The sequence below is a fragment of the Symphalangus syndactylus genome, chromosome 9, assembly GCF_028878055.3.
Source record: "Symphalangus syndactylus isolate Jambi chromosome 9, NHGRI_mSymSyn1-v2.1_pri, whole genome shotgun sequence".
In the NCBI taxonomy this organism is placed as follows: domain Eukaryota; kingdom Metazoa; phylum Chordata; class Mammalia; order Primates; family Hylobatidae; genus Symphalangus; species Symphalangus syndactylus.
In genome coordinates, this window is record NC_072431.2 from 120,409,739 (window position 1) to 120,434,445 (window position 24,707).

A 24,707-nucleotide genomic window follows, 5' to 3' on the forward strand; every position below is an offset into this window, starting at 1 on the left:
CAGCTACTCAGGAGGCTGAGGCAGGAGAATCACTTGATCCCAGGAGGCGGAGACTGCAGTGAGTCAAGATTGCACCACTGTAACTCTGTCACCTGGGCAACAGAGTGAGACTCTGTCTCAAAATAAATAAATAAATAAATAAATAAATAAATAAATAAATACAATTGAGCAAACACTTCAAGTTTATTTTAGAAAATACATAAGGAGCTACTACAGCTATACAGTTTCAAAATACAGTAGTAGATCCATGTCAAAATTATATTTTAAGTTATAGCAAATGTTTTCTTCCTTCCTTAGGTTATTTTTTTGGTTCATATAAAAATATTTTCCCAACGAATTCTACTGTTGGAACTATTCAGGCCTCACCCAAAATATTTCTCTATTCATTTTCTACCAATCTCAAACAGTAAAGAATAAAAGCGTTCTACAGCCTGGAAGTTGGCACCAACATAAGAAAATTTTTAATACTTACTGTCCTTTCCTACTTTTGGTGGGGGAAGGGGTAACCCTTAAACATCCATCCAGAACTATTTCTTTTATTAATGTAGTTTGCTACTCTCTGAACCCTCAGCTGTACCACTGCTGTACTTAATTATCACCTCCAGCAAACACAAACTATCACTGACTTTTAATATAAATTTCTATGCAGTAAACAACAGATCCTTATAAAATTCAAATCCCGACAACTAGGCAAATGGTATAATATCACCCTATAATGTAACTAAACTTTATCTCCAATGGGGAAACCCATTTTACTTACATATGGATTTTGAATTAAACCTAGAAAGCATATCATCTCTTGAGCTCTGAAAAAGGTGTTTAACCATTACTTTTCCAACTCATAGTCTCTTCTGATAAACATAAATATCTCCTGCTTACATTTAACATTGTTACCCAAATATAAACTATCATAATACTGAACATTTTTTTTTCCAAATCACACAGCATTCCCAGATGCTGATACCTGCCCTGGTTGAGAGCTGCTGTATTTAAGATGAAGATTTAAGAACTACCAAAAGTAGCATATTTCTAGATGCTTTCAAAGAACTGTAACTCTACATAGTGAAAAATATGAATGAGAGATAATATAAAATGAATCAACTTACACATATAACATGTTCGTATCCAAGTCAATGCAAACAACATCTTGTGGTGGGTCATGAAGATCAAAATACCTTGAGTCAACTCCAACTATAAATGGTAAAGGTGCACTAAGCACTGCAGCCAGTGAAAGAGGACAAAGGGGAATATATGGGCATTGCCACTGAAATGGAAAGATCATCTGGGGAAAAAGTTTTAAAAAATTAACCAAATTTTAAATTTGCAATCAAAAATATATAAGTAACTAGTATTACTGAAAAGGGATCACTGAAATGCAGTTAAGTCTGTTTTGTTTACCTTAAACTTCATTCCAAAACTAAATGATTATAAAATACTACTAAGCAATACTAAGAACAAATGTAATTAAAATTTTCAAGCCATAACGATGATCATAAGCACAATAAAAATACTAACAGCTTTTTGCATGTTAATTCTTCTAGTATCTATACAAAGCCCACATTCCAATTTTACGGAAAGAATCAAAATAAGATAAAATGGCCCCAAATATCATAAAACAAACTTATTATCTTTAACTCTTACACATTTCGTTCACCTATTAATTCTCCAAAATTACCTCAGGTCAAAATCCAACTAAAAGCATCAAGGATTAAAAAAAAAAAAGTAATTATTTTCTAGGGAATGCTAATAGATAATTAAACAGCTCAACAAAAAAAAATTCATGGCCGGGTACAGTGGCTCACGCCTGTAATCCCAGCACTTTGGGAGGCCGAGGCAGGCGGATCACAAGGTCAGGAGATCGAGACCATCCTGGCTAACAAGGTGAAACTCCATCTCCACTAAAAAAAAAAAAAAAAAAAAAAAAAAAAAAAAGTACAAAAAATTAGCCAGGCATGGTGGTGGGTACCTATAGTCCCAGCTACTTGGGAGGCTGAGGCAGGAGAATGGCGTGAACCTGGGAGGCGGAGTTTGCAGTGAGCAGACATCACGCCACTGCACTCCAGCCTAGGCAACAGAGTGAGACTCCGTCTCAAAAAAAAAAAAAAAATTCGTAACTCTTCAAATAAACATGAGTGATGTTTGACATCTTAAAAATACCGTCAATAGGCTGGGCACGGTGGCTCATGCCTGTAATTCCAGCACTTTGGGAGACTGAGGTGAGTGGATCACTTGTGGTCAGGAGTTTGAGAAACTGGCCTGGCCAACATGTAGAAACCATGTCTCTACTAAAACACAAAAATTAGCTGAGTGTGGTGGCCCATGTCTGTAATCCCAGCTACTCAGGAGGCTGAGGCAGGAGAATTGCTTGAACCTGGGAGGCGGAGGTTGCAGTGAGCCGAGTTTGCACCACTGCACTCCAGACTGGGCAACAGAGCAAGACTCTGTCTCAAAAAAAAAATAGTCAGTATAAAATATTCTTCTATCTAGACATGATGAGACAGAAAAAGAAAAAACAGAAAAAAACATTCCTCAAGAATCTTTACCCATTTTCCTTTACGAAGCTTTACTTCAATTGTATCATTTGTGTTTTGTTTTGTTTTTTAAAAAAAAGACAAGTTTTGATGTTTTTAAAAAAAGACTAAAACATGTTAAGGCCAAATGCAGTGATTCTCAACACTTTGGGAGGCTGAGGCAGGAGGACTGCTTGAGGCCAGGAGTTCAAGGCCAGCTTGGACAACAGAGTGAGACCCTCATCTCCATAAAAAAATTAAATAAATGAATAAATTTTACAAAAAAAATTTTAATAATTAGCTAGTACTAAAATTTTACTGATGATAATTTTTTTCCTCTACTATAAAAATTCATGTTATCTTTTAAGGTCTAGTTCAATTATCACCCTTATCTGTCATCACTCACCCCAAAGAAATGCCTATAACGCTTACTACCTCTGCCAGCTATTACAGACGGTTATTCAGCATTGGAATTTTGTCTTCAAACATTTATTTACTTAATATTTGGGCACTTGCTATGTACCAATCACTGTTCTACATAATGAGAGCTTAACAATAAATGAAAGAGATCACTCTCCTTATGAGGTTTATGGTTTAGGAGAAAAGTCAGCAACTTTTTCTGTAAAAGACAGTAAACATTTTAGGCCTTGTAAGCCATATTGTCTCTGTCACAACCATTTAACTCTGCTGTCATGCATGAAAGCAGTCATAGCCAATATATGAATAAATGGCCTATGTTCCAATAAAACTTTATAGAAACAAGTGGCAGGCAGGATTTTGCAGGCAGGATTCGGCCATCATTTGCAGACACCTTGTCTAGCAGGAAGAGAAAAAAATAAATGAAAAACATAAGGAATAAAATACTATACTACAGGTTGAGCATCCCTAACCTGAAAATCCAAAATCCGAAGTGCTGCAAAATCCAACACTTTTTGAGCACCAACATGAGACAGAAAAGAAATTGTTCATAGAAGCATTTAGGACTTCAGATTTTTAGATTAGGGATGTTCAACCAGCATGTATTATGCAAACATACCAAAATCCAAAAAAGTCCTAAATCCAAAGCACTTCTTTCCAAGCATTTTAGACAAGCGATACTCAACCTATATGTCAGGAAGTGGTAAGTGCTATGAAAAAAAAAAAAAAAAAAAAGGAAAAGTAAAGCCAAGTGAAGGACATTAGAGTTCAGAGCAAGAGAGAGGAAAAGCAGGTTGTATTAGGACAAACAGGACAGGACTCATTAATAAAGTGACAACAGAGCTGAAACCTGAAGAAGGTGAGAGATTTAGCCAAGGGGATATATAAGAGTGCTTCAATGAGAAGCAACAGCTAGGGCAAAGGCCTTAAGGTATGGGGAATGCCTAATGCTCCCGGGATGGTAAGGCCAGAATGCTGGAGAAGAGGAAGAGTAGTGGAAAATAAGATCAGATTGCTGAGGGGCAGAGCCACTCACAAAGGACCCTGCAAGGACTTCAGATTTCTTTGAGTGACAATTATCTTCTATTCAACAAAAGGTATGTTACACCTGCAACTATCACTCACAAAGGACCCTGCAAGGACTTCAGATTTCCTTGAGTGACAATTATCTTCTTTTCAACAAAAGTATGTTACACCTCCAACTATCTAAGAAACCTTAGAAAAAAAGCTATATGCTAGCAAAATATGATATCCTTCTCTTCACCTTTGCCTTTTGCAACACTATAGGGTCACTTTTCATAAAGCACTTGTACATTTCATTGATCTTTGCTATGGGTCTCCCTTAATTCTTTGATGTTCTTTGATATTTAAATCATTCTCCTTTTGAAGCATTTGTTTTGTAACCATTCTTTTCAATGTTCTCTTCTTCAAATGGTAACCAGCATAACTACCAAATCATGACTTATAAATAATTTTGCATGCAATTCAGACAGCTCTCCAACATCAGCTGCATAAACCTCATATACTCTGGCATTTTTCATATGATTACCAATTCCATGTAGCACTTTTTTCAGCTGTTCTTGCACCATATTACTGAAATCCATCAAAAGACTTGGCCACCACGATTCTGACAAAGGGGCTTGAATAAACACTGTTTTAGTAAGGAATATTTGGGTGGGAACTTTTTTTTTTTTTGAGACGGAGTCTTGCTCTGTCACCAGGCTGGAGTGCAGTGGTGCAATCTCAGCTCATAGCAACCTCTGTCTCCTGGGTTTAAGCGATTTTCCTGCCTCACCCTCCAGAGTAGCTGGGACTACAGGCGTGCACCACCACGCCCAGCTAATTTTTGTATTTTTAGTAGAAATAGAGTTTCCCCATGTTGGCCAGGATGGTCTCGATCTCTTGACCTCGTGATCTGCCTGCCTTGGCTTCCCAAAATGCTGGGATTACAGGCGTGAGCCACTGTGCCTGGCCTGGGTGGGAACTTTCTAGAACTGGTCAGTTCATTAACAAATATTTTCATATTCTAACAACTTTTGCTTTCACACACAACTGTGATGACTTGGAAAAGTAATACTTAATGAGGATCCTCCTGGAAGCTGTCTCATACGGTTACTATTGTTTTCAGTCCTAACAGCACTTCTCCAACCAGATTAAGATCTTGGAGACATACCCCATTTGTTGTTTTAATAAGTATTTATTGAGGGCCTACTCTGTGCTAGGCAACTGTAACAAGTGCTAAAAATACAGGAGTAAACAAGAGATTAGGTCCTTACTCCCAGGAGACTTACATTCTTAAAATGGGGAACGGAAGAGAAGAGAGTCAGCTATTTTAAATTAAACAACTAATGGGTGATAGGGTTGGAGAAGTGGAACATCTAAAGTTCTATACAATGGCCTATAAAGCCCTATACAATCAGACTTCATTCTTCATTCGTTTTTTTTTTTTTTTTTTTTTTTTTCCGAGACAGAGTTTCACTCTTGTTGCCCAGGCTGCAGTGCAATGATGTGATCTCAGCTCACCATAACCTCCGCCTCCTGGGTTCAAGCAATTCTCCTGCCTCAGCCTCCTGAGTGGCTGAGATTATAGGCATGTGCCACCACGCCCGGCTGTGTATTTTTAGTAGAGCGGGGTTTCTCTATTTTGGTCAGGCTGGTCTCGAACTCCTGACCTCAGGTGATCCGCCTACCTCAGCCTCCCAAATTGCTGGGATTACAGGCATGAACCACCACGCCTGTCAATCAGACTTCATTCTAAGTGCAATGGGAAGCCAAAGGGTTTTAAGCAGGGAACAACTTTAATTTTTTAACAATTTAATAATTTAATTTTATTTATGCTTTACACAAGAGCTAAGCCTCTGTATATTATCCTATTTCACAATCACTTAGAATATCCTGTATATTACTGATTCACAATTATTAAAAGTTAAAATAGGGAGAAATTAACCATATAATCATTTGCATAATTTTAGAACAGCTGAAATTGGCCAGAGCCTCTCAATACAACCAGCTTCATTCTCAGGTTTTATTATATAATCATATAGTTTTTACTCTGGGAAGAACTCAAAAATATGAAAAATTGGAAATTGACATTTTTCCTAAAACAGAAATCACCTTTGTTTTCTTTATATTTCCTACTTCTCTTTGCCAGCAGATTATATTCAACTTTTACTGGGCTGGTAATTTTTCAAAGTTGCTTTTTAAAAATTTGTTGTTGTTTACAAAGTTGCTGTTTTTGAAGGAAATTTCCCTTTGGAGTAAAAATTATCTGTCAGTAATTTTGTACTAAAAGGAAAATTCTATACTTACAGCTACAACAGCTTCAGCTACCCCAGTCAAGACAGCTGGCCTAAGAGAATGCAGCAGAATTTTACTCTCAAGTAAAACAAAGAGCAGCAGTGTTGCACAATTCTCAGGACCCAGATTCATTAGCAAGGTGCTAAAGTTGGCTCCACTAGGAAAAAAAAAAGAGAAAAATAGATCATTGTGAACTATTTTGCTAAAACATGTTAAGATTTGCTTATTAAATTATTTCTTAAGTATTAACAGATTGAGAGTCTAGTGTTAATTTCTAGTCTTTACTTATTTATCAATGAAAAGTAGCAAACTTAATAAGATAGATAACGGGGTGATTTAAACTCATCCTCTGGTAATAAAAGGCATTTATCAAGAAAGATTTTCCTGAATAGCCATTTGAGTTGAGCTCAGAAGAATGGAGACAAGGATGGGAGCGAAGGGGTGACAGACAATATATGCAAGGGCCCTGGGGCAAGAAAAAGCTGTTGTCACAGCCAAGAAATTGAAATAAATCTATTGTGACTAAAGCATAGTAAGGGAAAGGGTGAAAACAGCAACAGATTAGGCTGAAATTGAAATATACTATTATATTTGCATTTTCAAAAGGACACACTGGCTACAGAGTGGATAAAGAACTGAAGGAAGATGAGTAACAAGGTACCAATTAAGAGGATAATAGTGAAGTAGTCTGGTAAGACATCACGGAAGCCTACTATGATACAGATGAAAAGAAGTAAATGGATTCGAGACATTTAAAAGGTTACAATCAGCTCACCTGAAACCTTTAGTTATGAACTGGATATGGGAAGAGGAGATGAGAAGAAAAGGGAAGTATCCTCTACATCCAATCTTGAAACTCTCTTAATTGTTCCCATTTATAAAATAGTCCCACCATCCATCCAGTTATCAAAGTCAGAAACATTAAGGCTATTTTTGCCTACTTTTAACTAATAAAGTTAATTGTAAAATAACAATCACTAATATATTAATAATACACTAATCACTAAAATATTTTAAAGCATTCTGCTCCAAGTGAATAAATATATCATTTTAAATACCAGTAATTACCTTAGTGGTAAAGGTGTAGAAACCGGCTGTGATAATATTAATGCATCATGGACTGACAGCTTAAAAAAAAAACAAGATAAATTAATCAAACCAAGAGATAAGTTTCAAAACTACTTTTGAAATCTATATATTTAGATCAAAGGTAATATTGAAAACATTAATAATTTAATATGCAAACACACCTTTGGAAACATGTACTAAAATATAAAATGATAGCTGTATTTACTCAGAAGTGTTACATTAGTTCTTTTCCATTAAATGGTTAATTTGACTGAATTTTGATTCACTTAATTGGTTAAAGTACAATTATTTAAAATTTATGGAATTACTGCTTCTAAAAAGCTTCAAATTCATTTACTCAACAGACTGTAGGCACTTGGCAGTTGCTTGGCACATTAATACTTGCGGAACTGAAATAACATTCAAGATCAACAATATCTGACTTAATCCCACCAAACATAATGTTAAGAATGTCTTAGAAAGACTTTTAAATGGCTTCCCTCTATAGATCAGTGCTATTCAAAGTATGTTAAGTATGCCAGTAAGTTAATTGTTATGGTCCAGAAAGAATACAGTATATAAATGAAGAGCAAATCATTAGCAACTTTTATGACAATCTGACCTCTCTCCCATGTCTAAGCATGTGATCAGTGGAACTATTATTATAGAGAGGGTATAGACCTGTTCATGTTGCATATGTCACAAGCTGTACACCTACCTACGTCTGCTACTTACTGAAAATAAAAAGAAACTGGTCCTTTAGCACAGTACTCTTATAGACCTTGTTTAAACTAACCTCCTCCAACCATTGCTCATTTTATATTTAATATTTATTAGAGAATCTGATATTAAAAACATGCCCAAACATAATCTGGGTTTTATGTTATTAAAATTAGCTACATAAAGGCCATGCATGGGCCAAAAATAAAAATGTTATGAACCAAGAGTTATAATTATTCCAATTCGGTACACTCAAATCCAAAACCCAGTAAGATAGGATGTTCAGTAAAGCTACAAAGCACAGAAAATCCAAGGACTTTACGAATGCACATTGCTCCACCTCAAACCCAAAGGTATATGGAATCCACTGTGCAATGACGGAGGTGAGCATATGCAAAGTTCTCCCCAAATATACTCTTTTGGTTACCTGGACAAGGATTCTCGGTCTTTGTGGTGAAGGAAAAGGGATGTTTTGCATAAAATGTGAAATGTGCCTAGAAAAAAAATTTGAAACAAATATCATAATTACTTTTCTAAAATGCATCATAGGTTTTAACAAATCTTAAATATCATCCCAGATATGACATGGCCATTTATCTAAAATGTAAGCTAAGTAGTAAGTAAATTTGCTTAGTGTAAATGAATTTATCCATGCCCATTAAACTTCTGAAATACACAATGTATTTCCTGACTTAAAGTCTATTTATATCCCCTATCATTACCCGATAACTAAAAATAACATAAAAATAGTTTTCATGAAAGAAGTGAATTTTTATAGCCCTGGTTATCCATTATAGCAACTAACTGTGCTATAATGAATTTACACTAAAATTCAATTTAATTCCAGATTTACTAGTTTAACATTGGATAAACCACCTACTCATTCTATTTCTGCACCTACAAAAATTGCTTCTTAAGTTTCTCCAAAGTTTGGAGCCCTTAGGAGCCATAAAAACACAACATATTACTTCAACTAAAAAAAATATTGATTATATACATTGATTTTATTTTCACAAGCTATTCATAGAATCATAATTTTTCAAAAGGTTGCTAACTTGTCACTAACATTACATTTTACTTCGAAAAACTTTACATTAATCTGACAGCTGAAAGTTAAACCCAGAACTATAAATCATTAAATTGCCATTTCAAGAGTACAAAATGAAAGTTACAACCATATTTCAATATCAAATTACGATGAGTTTATGCACAGTACTTTACTCTTTTTAAAGTTGATTTTTGGACAGCATTATTTTTAAACCTTCACATAATTACACCTACCTTATCCACTAAACTAGTATGTTTCACTGATACTCTCTCTGCTATAATGTAAAAGTTCTGAAATTGTAAGAAACATCTACGTTTACACATTCTTTAATACATTACAGAAAGCTCTTGACACTTCTTAGTTTGTTAGCAGGATACATAAATTATAAACTATCATAAACAGAAGTCAATGTGCCACTAGAAATCAGAAAAGATCCTTTAAAAAAGAGTAGCTCAACATACATTTTTCTTTCTTAGGAAAGACTGCATGACAAAAATAATTACAAATTAAAGAGAAAGCTCAAAGAATTCTGTTAATGCTAAAACCAAAACTTCACTTTTAACATCAATTAACTCATTCTTACTAATCTCTACATCACTTTAGAGAGGTATTACGGTTAGAATTTGGAATGGCCACTTGTATGGGTGGGTGTGTGTGCAGCAGTAACTATTTGTCTCTTGGTTATTAGAGAACAAATACAAAGAAGAACACTCACAATATAATTTGTATGAGTTACTTCTTCAGCTGAATTCTCAAAGGATTATTATTTGGCCAACCTTACCGCTACTATCCAATTTTAAGCTCACAGTCAATGATTCCGGTGAAGAAAGGAGTAAGTAAAAAGTTGGTGGCTCATGCCTGTAATCCCAGCACTTTGGGAGACTGAGGCAGGTGGATCATGAGGTCAGGAGTTCAAGACCAGCCTGGCCAAGACGGTGAAACCCCGTCTCTACAAAAATTAGCCAGGCGTGGTGGCGGGTGCCTGTAATTCCAGCTACTCGGGAGGCTGAGAGAACTGCTTGAACCTGGGAGATGGAGGTTGCAGTGAGCCGAGATCACGCCACTGCACTCCAGCCTGGGTGACAGAGCGACACTCCATCTCAAAAAAAAAAAGAAAAAAAAAAGGTTGAGTAAATGTAGCCTTCCTTCCCTTCCAACTTTGCTGCTAAAAGTTACACAATCAAATGTATATATTTATATACCCAGTTTTCCACCAGCCATCTTTCTAATCATTATACATACTTTTCAATGGGAAGAGGATGTGGTCCAGACACAGAAAGTTTGTAGATAAACATAAGAAATTTCCTAAAAGCTTCAAAAAAAGGCCAGTGTGAGAGTAAACAAATGCATTTGTTTGTATTGATGGATTTGGAGACCATTTTTCTCTCCACAGGCGTCAACAAGCCCAGCTGCATAAGCTGTTTCTCTGATAGAAGTTCCCGAGAGTAAGGTTCATAAAACTGAATGGCAGCTCCATATACCTAAAGAGTAAGAGAATTCTGTTATAAGATTTGAGTTTGTTTGAAAAAATTAACTTCTCTTTTTCTCTTATTACACAAGAAATATTTGCTTGGAGTACACTTATACAGATAAATTATGAAAAAAAAAATCTCACCCAAATTTCTGTCCCAGAGATAACCAGATTTTGATATAAATCCCTCAAGATTTTTTCCACTGCAATTTTATACATTCAACTATGTATCTTATACAAAAATGGATGGTAACCTCTTACAACTTGCTTTCATTTTTAAAATGAAAGCATTAGAGAATGAACTCTAATGACCTCACTCAACTTAGTTTTTTGTGTGATTTTTGTTTTTTTATTTTTTTATTTTTTTTGAGATGGAGTCTCACTCTGTCACCCAGGCTGGAGGGCAGTAGTGCAATCTCAGCTCACTGCAACCTCTGCCTCCCAGGTTTAAGTGATTCTCCTGCTTCAGCCTCCCGAGTAGCTGGGATTACAGGCATGCGCCATCACGCCCGGCTAATTTTTTTTTCCTTGAGACAGAGTCTTGCTCTGTCACCCAGGCTGGAGTGCAGTGGCGCGATCTCAGCTCACTGCAAGCTCCACCGCCTGTGTTCACGCCATTCTCCTGACTCAGCCTCCCAAGTAACTGGGACTACAGGCGCCCGCCACCACGCCCAGCTAATTTTTTGTATTTTTAGTAGAGATGGGGTTTCACTGTGTTAGCCAGGATGGTCTCGATCTCCTGACCTTATGATCCGCCCACCTCGGCCTTCCAAAGTGCTGGGATTACAGGCGTGAGCCACTGCGCCCGGCCCATTTTTTTCTATTTTTAGGAGAGACGGGGTTTCACTGTGTTAGCCAGGATGGTCTTTATCTCCTGACCTGGTGATCCACCTGCCTCGGCCTCCCAAAGTGCTGGGATTACAGGCGTGAACCACTGCGCCCGGACTGTGATTTTTTTTAAATTGGGGTAAAATATACATAACATAAAATGTACCACTTTAACCATTTTCAAGTGTACAATTCACTGGTATTAAGTACCTTCACAATGCAGTGCACCCAGTAGCACTATTCATTTCCAGAACTTTTTCATTACCCCAAACAAAAGCTCTGTAACCCTTAAATGGTAACTTCCCATTCTCTTGCCCTCAATCCAAGTCCCTGGTAATCTCTATTGTACTTTCTGTCTCTATAAGGGTAGCTATTCTAGGTACCTCCTATAAGTGGAATCATACAAAATGTATTCTTTTGTGTCTGGCTTATTTCACTTAGAATAACGTTTTTAAGATTCACCTATATTGCAGCACATACCTGAATTTCATTCCTTGTTAAGGAATAAATCATAATTCCATCATATATATATACCATATTTTGTGTATCCATTCATACATTGATGCACGTTTGGGCTGTTTCCATCTTCTGCCTATTGTGAATAACCCTGCTACAAACACTGGCGTACAAGTATCTGTTTGAGTCTCTGCTTTCAATTATTTTGGGTATATGCCTAGGCATGAAACGGCTGGATCGTATGGTAATTCTATGTTTAACTTTTGCAGGAGCTGCCAAACCGTTTTCCACAGCAGCAGCATTTGACTTTCTCATCAGCAATGTTCACAGGTTCAATTCCTCCACACCCTTGCCTCATATGACACAAGATAGAGTTGACACTCCTCTGTCTTGAAACTCTTTATTCCTTTGCTGTCTTTGACAGTACAAATTTCTCTTTGTTTTCTGGCTATTTCTCTCTTTCCTACAATAGATCCAATTACGTCACCAGTCATTTAAATACTAGCATTCCCTAAGGTTCTAACTTCACACTTCTATTTGGAACATTTCATTCTCTCATGGTTTTAACTACAATCATTATACTAACAAAACTCAAATCTTTATCTCTAGGTCTACCTGACCTCTCCCCTGAACCTCAGACTCCTATTTTCAAAATGACTACTCAATAATCTCCACCTGGATGTCATACAGGAATCTCAAACCAATATTTTCAAAAGTGAACTCATTATCTAAACACTTGATCCAATATTCCTAATCTTACTCAGTTATGCTACACAATTCCCAAGCTAGAAACTTCGAAGTCATGTTCAATTCCACTTCCACTTACCACATACCAAAGCAACTATTGAAGCCCTAACTGGTCTCAAGTCAGAAGAGAAAGTATTTCAGTGAAAAATACACTGCAGAAACAGTCCTTCAGAAGTAGTATCTGATCCTTCAAAAGTTCCCCATTACAGGTAAAATGCCACAGTCCGTATAAGTGGCATGATGCTCTCAATTCCTCACAGTACCTGCTGTTGCTGTTCAACAATACAGAGCTACCAGGCATATAGACTAGTTCATAATTTTGTGCTTTTGTATATTTTGTTTAGCCTTGGTACTTCCTCTGATCTGCCAATTCCTTAAAACACTGCAAAGAAATTCTATCACTATACCCATCCCCTTCTCCCAACAATCAATCCTTACCTCTGTATTTTATAAATCTTGCCAACTGTTTTTTCATTATATATGTCACAGGAACCCTTGCCTTTATACACACAATATTCTCAGATACAATTATTTCAAAGTGATCTCAAAGTTTTTAACAAGCAATAACAAATGCATAAACATAAATTTTACACACCTCAATGCTTACATGTCAATATCCCCTAAACAATGAATAAGCCAAGCAGATCACCTCGTACCCACATCTCAAACGAGACTTTATTGTTCTCTACTGTCAAAGTATATTAGATAACTAATGTTTGAAGATCTTAAAATTTTCAGTTAATTTACTACTTTCAGCAGGAGAAATTGTAAATGATTATTAAGCTCACAAGTTAGTAGTGGGCAATCAGGTTAATATAATATTGACCTTCACTCAGTATTTTCTATGTTCCAGGTACTATGCTGGATACTTTACATATATTATCTTTATCACAGTAGTTGTAAAAGTGTAGCCTGTACCTGTAGAATGAGGTCAAAAATGTATTTTGTTTCATCCGCATGAGTCAGTTTGGATCATATATTTTTTCAATAAAATCACCTATTAAATTTCCTTAGAAAGTTTTCAGTTTTTGCTGGGCGCATTGGCTCACACCTGTAATCCCAGGACTTTGGGAGGCTGAGGCGGGTGGATCACCTGAGGTCAGGAGTTCGAGACCAGCCTGGCCAACATGGTGAAACCCCATCACAACTAAAAATACAAAAATTAGCCAGGCGTGCTGGCAGGTGCCTGTAATCCCAGCTACTCAGGGGGCCAAGGCAGGAGAATCGCTTGAACCTGGGAGACAGAGGTTGTAGTGAGCCCAGATTGTGCCATTGCACTCCAGCCTGGGGGACAAGAGCGAGGCTTCATCTCAAAAAAAAAAAAAAAAAAAGACAGTTTTCAATTTTTAAATTTCTACTGCTATCAGCAGTAGAATATTGTTTATTTTTGCCTTCTTTATAAACCAGTTTATGTCATTATTACTGTTATATACAATATATGTTTTACATAAGACAATAAATGTCTTTTCTCTCTAGTTGTTTTGTCTCTGGTGTTCCATGATAGCACCATGATATAGTGAGGCGGGATAGGCCAGGCATGGTGCCTCATACCTGTATAATCCCAGGACTTTGGGAGGCTGAGGCAGGTGGATCACTTTAGGTCAGGAGTCTGAGACCAGCCTGACCAACAGGGTGAAACCCTGTCTCCACTAAAAAAAAAAATACAAAATTAGCTGGGCGTGGTGACGCACACCTGTAATCCCACTGCTTAAGAGGCTGAGGCAGGAGAATCACTTGAACCTGGGAGGTGGAGGTTGCAGTGAGCCGAGATCGTGCCACTGCACTCCAGCCTGGGCGACAAGAGTAACACTCCGTCTCAAAAATAAATAAATAAATAAATAAAAGAGGTGGGATTATTTATTTATTTACTTATTTGTTTATTTTTCTCTACTGCAGATTCACCACACATCTTTAATCTGAAGACTCAATTTTTTCATCAACCTTGGAAAACTCTCAACCATTAGCTCTTAGGATGTAGCCTTGTCCTTTTCTAGTCTCTCCTTCAGTAACTCCTTAAATATCTATTAGACCTTCTAGTTCTATCTGCTACATTTTTAAACTCCTTTTATGTTTTACATTTGTATGTACCACATTTAAGGTAACCTATCTTCCACTTCACTAATTATCCCTTCATGTATGTCTTATCTCTGCCTTTTTTTTTTTTTTTTTTTTTTTTAAGAAAGAGTATCGCTCTGTAGCCCAGGCTGGAGTGCGATGGTGCAGTCTCAGCTCATTGCAACCTCTGTCTCCCGGGTTCAAGCAATTCTCATGCCTCACCCTCCTGAGTAGCCGGGATTACAGGCGTGTACCACCAAGCCTGGCTAATTTTTTGTATTTTCAGTAGAGACGGAGTTGCGCTATGTTGCCCAGGCTGGCCTTGAACTCCTGGCCTGAAGTGATCCACCTGTCTCGGCCTCCCAAAGTGCTGGAATTGCAGGCATGAGCCACCGCACCTGGTCTCATCTCTGCTGTTTAACCCACTCACTGAATTTTTAATTTTAAGGACCATATTTTTCATTTCTAAACACTTCATTCTTTTCCCAATCTATTCATTTTCCAAAATATCCTGTTCCTTCCTTGATATTTTGAGCCCCTCCATTAGTTCTTAAGTCATCTTAATGATATTTTAATTTATAATGTCCTTTATATTGTCATTCTGTCACTTCAATGTCTTGAGGGTCTAACCCTGCTTTTTAATTCTGTCTGTTGATCCTTTCTATGGTACCTATGTCCTTGATCTGTCATAATCATCTCATCTTGACACCTGGGTTTTGAAGGTGTCTATCCAGAGAGACTTTATCTTTGCTTCTGTAGAAGTTCCAGAGGTATCAATACCCTGATAGCAATTTTCATATTGACTTCTCACCTTGGGGATGACAGTGTAAATAAACCAAAATGTATCATGTCCAAATAATCTTAACATTCAAATAAAACTTGTATTAACCTTTTTATGAAATAAAAACATGGACAAAATGTGTTTAATCAATGAGGCAAAAACATACCTTTTTGGCTGAAGAACCTGTCAAGACAAAAGTTGAAAAAACTGGAAGTGGATATTTGGTTTCAGGATCCCAGCACTCAATAGTAGCTCCCATAGGAAGGCAGAAAAGAGGTACATCTGATTCTGAGAGTGGAAATGACTCATAGTCCTCTTCTGGATATCTAAAAATTAAACCTTTTGAAGAATGAGACAACAATAAATTTTTTAAATAGTTACTTTTCCATAAATTGCATATGATAGATATTAATGGAATATTTTAATGCCAAATTTCATGGCAATACTTGTGTGGTATTTTAAAATCGATTTCCCTCTTGCTATAACAGAAACTAAAATAAGTTTACCCATGATATTTTACCCATACATTTATAGTTCATTGTAACATAAAGATGTATTAATACACTAGCTGAGATTCCATTCAACCAATCTTCATCACCAATCTTAATGTATTTTCTTCTACACATGCCAACACCTTGTGGAAAATGGTAAGAAACATACAGAAAAATTTACCAACTATTTCAGTTAGTCTTCTGTGAAAAATTCAGGGAAGAGACAAGTGTTATGAAATAATGCTGAGGCAACAGAAATTATCACAGCCCCTAAACTCATCTTGAGAGAGAAGCAGTGTAAAAGGCATACAACATGAAAAGTAAATGAGACAGAAACACTGTGACTAAGTACAGAGTACCTGAGACCCAGAAAGTAGGAGCAAGGGACACTTTGAGAACCACAATAAAGCCCCTCAGAATAAATTAGCTACATGGCATCAGTTCATTAGCCTCTAAGGTCATCAATATATAGACCATCTCTAAGTGAAAAACTTCAAAATCAGTAGTAGAATTTTGAGCCCAAATTCAGTATCCAAAACTCTCTATTCTAAAGTGTCTCATATCAAATAACTGAATACTTTGGTACAGCTTCTTTCTATAAGTTTTTTAAGTGATAACTTTTCTCCACCAACAACAACAAAAAAATAGGACATCACACACAATCAACATATTACAGCAGTATTAACAGTATCACTTTTCTTTCTTTCTTTCTTTATTTCTTTTTTTTTTTTTTTTTTTGACAGAATCTTGCTCTGTCACCCAGGCTGGAGTGCCGTGGTGTGATCTCGGCTCACTGCAACCTCCGCCTCCTGGGTTCAAGTGATTCTCGTGCCTCAGCCTCCCAAGTAGCTGGGACTACAGATGCGTGGCACCACGCCCGGATAATTTTTGTATTTTTAGTAGAGACGGGGTTTCACGATGTTGGCCAGGCTGGTCTCAAACTCCTGGCCTCAAGCGATCTGCCCACCTCAGTCTCCCAAAGTGCTGGGATTACAGGCGTGAGCCACCATGCCCAGCCTACAGTATCAGCTTTTAAAATGATACTGAATTTTATACGTTAGTCGTTGCCATTATTTTTATATTATAAATTAAATGATTTGGTTCATTAGTATGAATGTTTTTATGAAAATCACGATTTTTTGGATATGAATTTGCCTGACTTCCCTGAAGTAAAACTTTATTTCAAGAACTGTGCATAATCAAAAAGTAATTAGCACTGCTTCTTTTCACAAAGAAGTATTCCAGTATCTTTTCTATTTACAACTGGAGCATACCTGTATTTTCAGTTTTTATCCCACCATACCAGTGGAATGAAGACGTGACACTTAAATCTTTACAGCCCTTGACACTTTAATGTGCAGTAAGAATGTGGCGATAGATTTCTCAAACACTTCATGGCAGAAAAGTTTCTCAGGCCCTCCTCTCCTCCATATAGCTGATTCTTTGCAACAAAGGAGAAAGGAAGCAAGTCCACCTTTCATGGCAAGTAACATGTGGTTTCAAATCAGACACAAAGAGATAAGAGAAGGAAATATAAGAAGTAAAGATGCAGTTTGACACCTTTCTGATTGCCAAAATATAAAAGGTCAGAGAGTAAGCAACTTTCCATTATACTGTTAAGTCTATTAACATAGACCAAAAGCTTGAATGTTTATTCCACATATGTTTGCTTTGGATAAATGTTTAAATTAAATTAACAGCATGTTTGGTGGGGGTATTAATATATCTTGTATATGTAATGTATTTAAGAAAACACATATCTTTATATGCTAAAATTATAGATAATTTTATGAATAGATCAATTCTACAAACTACGTAAGGGAGCATACTTTGTCTCTTTTAGCCAAATGTTAATATGCACCAATAACTACAGCAATTGAGACAATTTTTTTTTAACACACTTACCAGCCTTATATGCTATTGCATTTGAAGCAGGTACAGACTTCTTATAACACAGAAACACGCTGGAACCCCACTGTAAAACATAAATTAGGTTTATAAAAAGACAAAAGAGTGAAAAGAAATGGATTTTGTTGGATATCAACTAAAGATTCTTATTATTTACTCAGAAGAGTCCATTTAAAAAATATGTTTATATAATGAACTATGCAGTATAAAATACAGCAAAGCATGAAGTTCAGAACACTAAAAAGAAGAGAGTAAGAAAACAATGCTACAAAAATCAAACCGATATGAAGGCCATTTCAAAAGATCTAGAATTTCGCAATCACAGATTGCCCCTTCTTGTAAGACACAGCACAAAACGGAGCGTGCACTGGAGCCCAAACTGGGGAAGACTCGGGTCACTGGAGGGCTATGAGGTCATCACCTCCAGAGGCAACCCTGTCTTCACTAACTGTTCTGGGTGCATTTGTCATCTCTGCCTATACAACATTAAGCTAATATTAGTTTGACCTGAAGATATTTTTCAAAGTAAATCTGAACCAAAAGTAAGCTGTAGTCTTTAAAAACTATGAATCAAACATTTATGTTCATTTTCTTCTTCACTACAGTCCTTTTAAAGAGTAAGTATGCATGGATTGGGTGTGGTGGCTTGCACCTGTAATCCCAGCACTCTGGGAGTCCGAGGAAGGCGGATCATGAGGTCAAGAGATCCAGACCATCCTGGCCAACCAACATGGTGAAATCCTGTCTCTACTAAAAATACAAAATTAGCTGGGCACAGTGGCACACGCCTGTAGCCCCAGCTACTTGGGAGGCTGAGGCAGGAGAATCGCTTGAACCTGGGAGGTGGAGGTTGCAGTGAGCCAAGATCGTGCCACTGCACTCCAGCCTGGGCGACAGAGCGAGACTCCGTCTGAAAAAAAAAAAAAGTAAGTATGCAAAACTGCAATATTTTCTCTTGAGCCCTAGAGTTCAGGAGCACCCTGGGCAACTTAAGGAGACCCTGTCTCAAAAAAAAAAAACAGGCCGGGCATGGTGGCTCACCCCTGTAATTCCAACACTTTGGGAGGCCAAGGGAGGCAGATCACTTAAGGTCAAGAGTTCAAGACCAGCCAGGCGCGGTGGCTCACGCTTGTAATCCCAGCACTTTGGGAGGCCGAGGCAGGTGGATCACGAGGTCAGGAGATCGAGACCACGGTGAAACCCCATCTCTACTAAAAATACAAAAAATTAGCCGGGCGTGGTGGCGGGCGCCTGTAGTCCCAGCTACTTGGAGAGGCTGAGGCAGGAGAATCGCATGAACCCGGGAGGTGGAGCTTGCAGTGAGCCGAGATTGCGCCACTGCACTCCAGCCTGGGTGACAGAGCGAGACTCCGTCTCAAAAAAAAAAAAAAAAAAGAGTTCAAGACCAGCCTGGCCAACATGATGAAACCCTGTCTCTACTATCCTGTAGTCCCAGCTACTCGGGAGGCTAAGGTGGGAAGATCACTTGAGCCTGGGGAGGGGGTCAAGGCTGCAGTGAGCTGTGATCGCGCCACTGTACTCCAGCCTGGGCAGCAAAGCAAGACCCTGTCTCAAAAAAATAAAAAAACAAACAAATGAATGAATGAATGAATAAATGAATATAAGGAGAGCTTCTACCTACTCTAACCCCACAGTTGTCCCTGAAGACACCACTGAAATCCAAAAGTGAATAAAACCTTTGTTAATGTAACACAGACAATATTAGGATTTACTCCCTTAAAAATATCCCTGACTTAAAGATGAAATTATTATAAATCATGGGATAGGATTTTAAAAATTATTATCAATTCATAAAAATTAGGAAACAATAAAAACAAGCATCATGAAAATATAAAATGTGAGTATATACCCAACAGTAAACAGGAATCCAAAACGTATCCCTTTTTGTTTTCATATGAAACTTTGAAGATGAAAACTTTATTCTTACCATTCCACAATTTAAGTTTTTGTCAACTTTGCAGAAGGTATGAGGAGGAGTTTCTCCTTTACTGGTTACAATAACACAGATATCAGTTACAGCCAAGGAATTCTGGGGTCGAACTGGAGGAGCCCTTCGATAAGTGATAAAGATTCTTTGTGAAGTAGTTGAACTATTGTTGACATTGGCACAGCGACCATAGGGTGTGGCTAGGATCACTTCACATCCTGGAATAAGCCGTTCTTTCCCTTCATATAGAACTCTGCATGGCAGGAAGGGAAAGAAATAGATATAGATACATACATACACACGTATATATGTACATATATATAGTACATGCATTTCATGTTAATGCTGGTTTTTTTCTTGAAACCAAAGAAAATTTTTTTGGTCTCTCCTATTGTTTCCCAAATCTTCACTAGAAACCAAAATTAAAATTATTCCTTTGGGAACTACAAGTCTCTAAACTATTTTTCAAAGGCCAAAACATAATTTAAGAAGTGTAAACAGGATTGAACAACTTGATTTTGTATTGCTTATTACAAGAAACATACGAAAAAAGAAAGGGGCAACACCACAAACACCTTCAGGTCAATTCCTAGAAGTTTCACCAAGTATTCAGATGTTTTCATAAAAATTCGCTTCATAATTTGTCAATTTTTTAGCTTTAAAAATCCTCTGAAAACTATAAAACATTATTTAAAGAAATTAAAGAGCTGAATAAATAAGACATCTCATGCTTATGGACAAAAAGACAATGATGGCAATACCCTCAAATAGATTAATGAAAATTGAATTAATTTGATTAATGAAAACTGAAAAATGAATTAATGAAAATTGATAAGATGGCAATACCCTCAAATAGATCAATAAAGTCAATGCAATTCCTATCTAAATCCTAGCTGCTTTTGTTTTTTCTTGTCAAAGCAATCTGGAAAAAGAAGAAAGTTGGAGGACTCACACTTCCCTACTTCAAAACTACCACACATCTACAGTAATCAGTGCAATGTATTGGCATAAGAATAAACATATAGATCAACAGAATAAAATGGAGAATCCAAAATTAAGCCCTTATATTTGCAGTCAATTGATTTCAACAAGAGTGCCAAGACAATGCAATCATGAAGGAATAGTCTTTTCAATAAGTAGTGTTGGAATAACTGGATATCCACATGCAAAAGCATGAAGCTGGACCCCTTCCTTATACTATGCATCAAAAAACTAAAAATGGATCAAAATCAATGTAAGAACTGAAACTAAAACACTCTTTGAAAAACAGAAATAAATCTTTGTGACCTTAGGTTAGACAAAGCCTTCTTAGATATGACACCAAAAGCACAAGCAGCTAAACATGTTAAGTGAAAAAAAAAAAAAAAAGTCACAAAGACCACATACAGTGATTCAGTTTTTAAGAAATGTGCAGAATAGGCAAATCCATACAGACAGAAAGTAGATTAATAGTTACCTAGGGGTAGAAGGTGGGAAAGAATACTAAACAGCAACTGCTAATGGGTATGGGGTTTCCTTTTAGGGTGATGAAAATGTTCTAAAATTAATTGTGGTGGTAGCTGCACAACTCTGTGAATAATACTAAAAACCACTGAATTGTACACTTTAAGTAAGTAAACTGTAAGACATGTGAATTGTATCTCCATAAAGCTGTTAAAGCCCAACTAATATTAAAATGTACTATAAAGCCTCTATGTTTAAATCAGGAGAGTATTAGCAAGGAAGTGAACAGAAAGACAATGAAACAGAAGAAAAATCTAGTATATCATGAAGGTAATTTCTCAATATACTAAGGGAAGAATGGATTTTTAAATGTAATAAGCAGGACTTAGATAACTGGATTGTTATTTGGAAAAAAATATTATTTGGAAAAAAGTAAAATTTTGTCTATACTTCACACTACACACCAGAAGGGGATCCCCCAGTGGATTACAGATCTAAACATAAGGAATTAAATCATACTAGTGCTAAAAGTATACCTAGCAGTGGGAAAAGACTATGACTCAAAATCCAGTAGCAATAAAATATGGGAGTAGAAAAATAAACTACATAAAATACACGTTACATAACAACGAACACCATAAGCCAAGATAAAAGATAAGTTGACTGAAGAAAATACTTGGCAACTTATTTCACAAAAAGCTCATCTTCCTAACACATAAAAAATTTCTTTTAAAAAAAATCAAGGTAAAGATTAAAAATCTATTTATAGTATAAGCAAAAGAAAAAAGAAAATTGCCCCTTAAACTTATGGAGCAATGATTAGCCTCAATGAAATTACTCTGATACAGCATTAATCTCTGTGAGATTGACAAAAAATATAAAAGACCACATACTTTGTTGATGGGATGTGGATTAAAAAAAACACATATATGGCAGAATATAAAATGGCACAAACACTATAGAGAAAAATTTAGTAACATTTAACAAAATTTATCTTTTAATCCAGCAATTTTTTTCTAGGATCTACCTGAAAACATACCTCCACAAATACATAACAATAAATGCACAGTTATTCATCAAAGCATTCTTTTAATAGCACAAAACTGAGAACAACCCAAATGTCCATCAGTAGAGGTTTCGTTGAATAAAGTAAATAAATCCACACAAATAAGTATTATACAGTCACACACAAAAAATGAGAAAGATCTTATATTCAGATACAGAGTGATTGCCATTATATACTCTTAGGTGAAAAAGGCAAAGTACAAAATAGGGTATAGAGTATCTACATTTTATTTAAGAGAAAGAAATAGGCTAGGCACACTGCTCCTGCTTCCTTTCAATTAGCTTAGCAAACAAATGAAAAAAATGTCAATTTGTAGGTGACAAGTATATTGTTCATTATTCTACAGTCTATCATCTAGAAGAAAAGGATACTTGTGTTTATTATAATAGTTTATCAACTTTTCATATGTTTGAAATTTCTCAAAAAACAAAAGAGCTGGAGAAACAAATCAGTTGAAAGCCAATGAATCTGACAAAGGGAAGAAAATAAGAACTTCATATAGTCTATGATTCTGTGTCTCAAGAAATGCATCTGGGCGGGCGCAGTGGCTCACGCCTGTAATCCCAGCACTTTGGGAGACCGAGTTGGGCGGATCACCTGAGGTTGGGAGTTCGCGACCAGCCTGACCAACATGGAAAAACACCATCTCTACTAAAAATAAAAAATCAGCCAGGCGTGGTGGCAGGTGCCTGTAGTCCCAGCTACTGGCGGGGGTCGGGGCGGGGGGCGCGGAAGTTGCAGTGAGCCAAGATCGGGCCATTGCACTCCGGCCTGAGCAAGAAGAGCGAAACTCTGTCAAAAAAAAAAAAAAAAAAAAAAGAGAGAAAAGAAAGGAAGGAAGGAAGGAAGGAGAAAGAAAGAAAGAAAGAAAGAAAGAAAGAAAGAAAGAAAGAAAAAGGGAGAGAGAAAAAAGAAATGCATCTGATATATAAGATAACATACTGCCCTGTTTAAATTATACTATACAGTCATGCACCACATAATGATGCTTCAAGCACAGACTGCATATACTATAGTGGTGCCATAGATTATAATGGAGCTGAGAAATTCTTAACACCTAGTATTTACAATACTATACCTTTTATCATTACTTTAGAGTATATTCCTACTTACAAAAAAAGTTAACTGTAAAACAGCCTCAGGCAGGTCCTTCAGGAGGTATTCCATAAGGCATTCTTATCATAGCAGACAGCTCTATGTGGGTTACTGCCCCGGAAGACCTTCCAGTGGGACAAGATGTGGCAGTGGAAGGCAGATACAGTGATGATCCTGACTCTGTAGGGCTAGGCTAACATGTGTCTTTTTGTCTTAATTTTTAACAAAATAGTTTAAATAGTTAAAAAAAAAAAAAAATCCAGGCACAGTAGTTCATATCTATAATCCCAGCACTTTGAGGGGCCAATGCAGAATTGCTTGAGGCCAGGAGTTCAAGAACAGCCTGGGCAACATAGGAGGACCTCATCTTTGCAAAAAATTTCAAAATAAGAAAATAAAAACTGGTCAGAAGCGGTGACTGACGCCTGTAATCCTAGCACTCTGGGAGGTCAAGGTGGGTGGATCACTTGAGGTCAGGAGTTCAAAACCAGCCTGGCCAATATGGTGAAACCCTGTCTCTACTGAAAATTAAAAAAAAAAATTAGCCAGGTGCGGTGGCAGATGCCTATAATCGCAGCTACTCGTGAGGCTGAGGCAGGAGAATCACCTGAACCCAGGAAGCAGAGATTGCAGTGAGCCCCATTCATACCACTGCACTCCAGCCTGGAAGACAGAGTGAGACTCTGTCTCAAAAAAAAAAAAAGAGAAGAAAAAAAGAAAAAGAAAAAGAAAAGAAAAACCAAAAATAAAGTTTAAAAACCAAGCTAGTGCCAGCTATTCAGCAAGCTGAGGCAGGAGAAGGATCACTTGAGCCCAGGAGTACAATGCCAGCCTGGGCAACAAGGCAAGATCCCGTTAAATTTTTTTTTTTTTTTTAATTTTTGCCAGGCGTGGTGGCACATGCCTGTAATCCCAGCACTTTGGGAGGCCGAGGCAAGCAGATCACTTGAGCTCAGGAGTTCCAGACCAGCCTGGGCAACATGGCGAAACCCCATCTCTACAAAAGAAAATTAGCCAGGAGTGGTGGCATGCACTTGTAGTTCAGCTACTCAAGAAGCTGAGGTGAAAGGATTATCGCCTGAGCCCAGGAGGTGGAGGCTGCAGTGAGCCTAGACTATACCACTGCACTCCAGCCTGGGCAATAAAGTGAGACCCTGTCTGAAAAAAATAAAAAATAAAAGAATAAATTTTTAAATTAAAATTTTAAAATAGAAAAAAATTAATATGAGGATTTAAAGAAAGAAAAACATTTTTGTACAGCTGTATGATATGTGTTTGGAACTAAGTATTATCATAAAAGAAACAAAAAAATCAACAAAAACTTTAAAAGTTTATAAAGTAAAAAGGTTATAATGAGC

General features: G+C 36.9%; 1 protein-coding gene across 14 annotated transcripts in view; it reads right to left on the reverse strand.

Moving 5' to 3' along the window:
* DENND4C (DENN domain containing 4C) overlaps positions 1–24,707 on the reverse strand; it is a 144,901-nt gene that overhangs the window by 67,399 nt on the left and 52,795 nt on the right. For 8 of the 14 annotated variants that reach the window (XM_055294131.2, XM_055294128.2, XM_055294127.2 and 5 more), the window contains exons 3-10: positions 19,746–19,998; positions 17,795–17,864; positions 15,565–15,737; positions 10,303–10,541; positions 8,440–8,506; positions 7,293–7,351; positions 6,237–6,381; positions 1,107–1,282 (exon numbers count right to left, since the gene is read on the reverse strand). The exons of 1 other annotated variant lie outside the window; for it this stretch is intronic. In XM_055294131.2, coding sequence (XP_055150106.1) covers positions 1,107–1,282; positions 6,237–6,381; positions 7,293–7,351; positions 8,440–8,506; positions 10,303–10,541; positions 15,565–15,737; positions 17,795–17,864; positions 19,746–19,998 — 1,182 coding nt within the window. Of the gene's footprint in view, positions 1–1,106; positions 1,283–6,236; positions 6,382–7,292; positions 7,352–8,439; positions 8,507–10,302; positions 10,542–15,564; positions 15,738–17,163; positions 17,364–17,794; positions 17,865–19,745; positions 19,999–24,707 lie in introns of those variants that run through there. 5 more of the 14 variants (XM_055294130.2, XM_063609085.1, XM_055294132.2 and 2 more) reach the window with 5 other exon arrangements.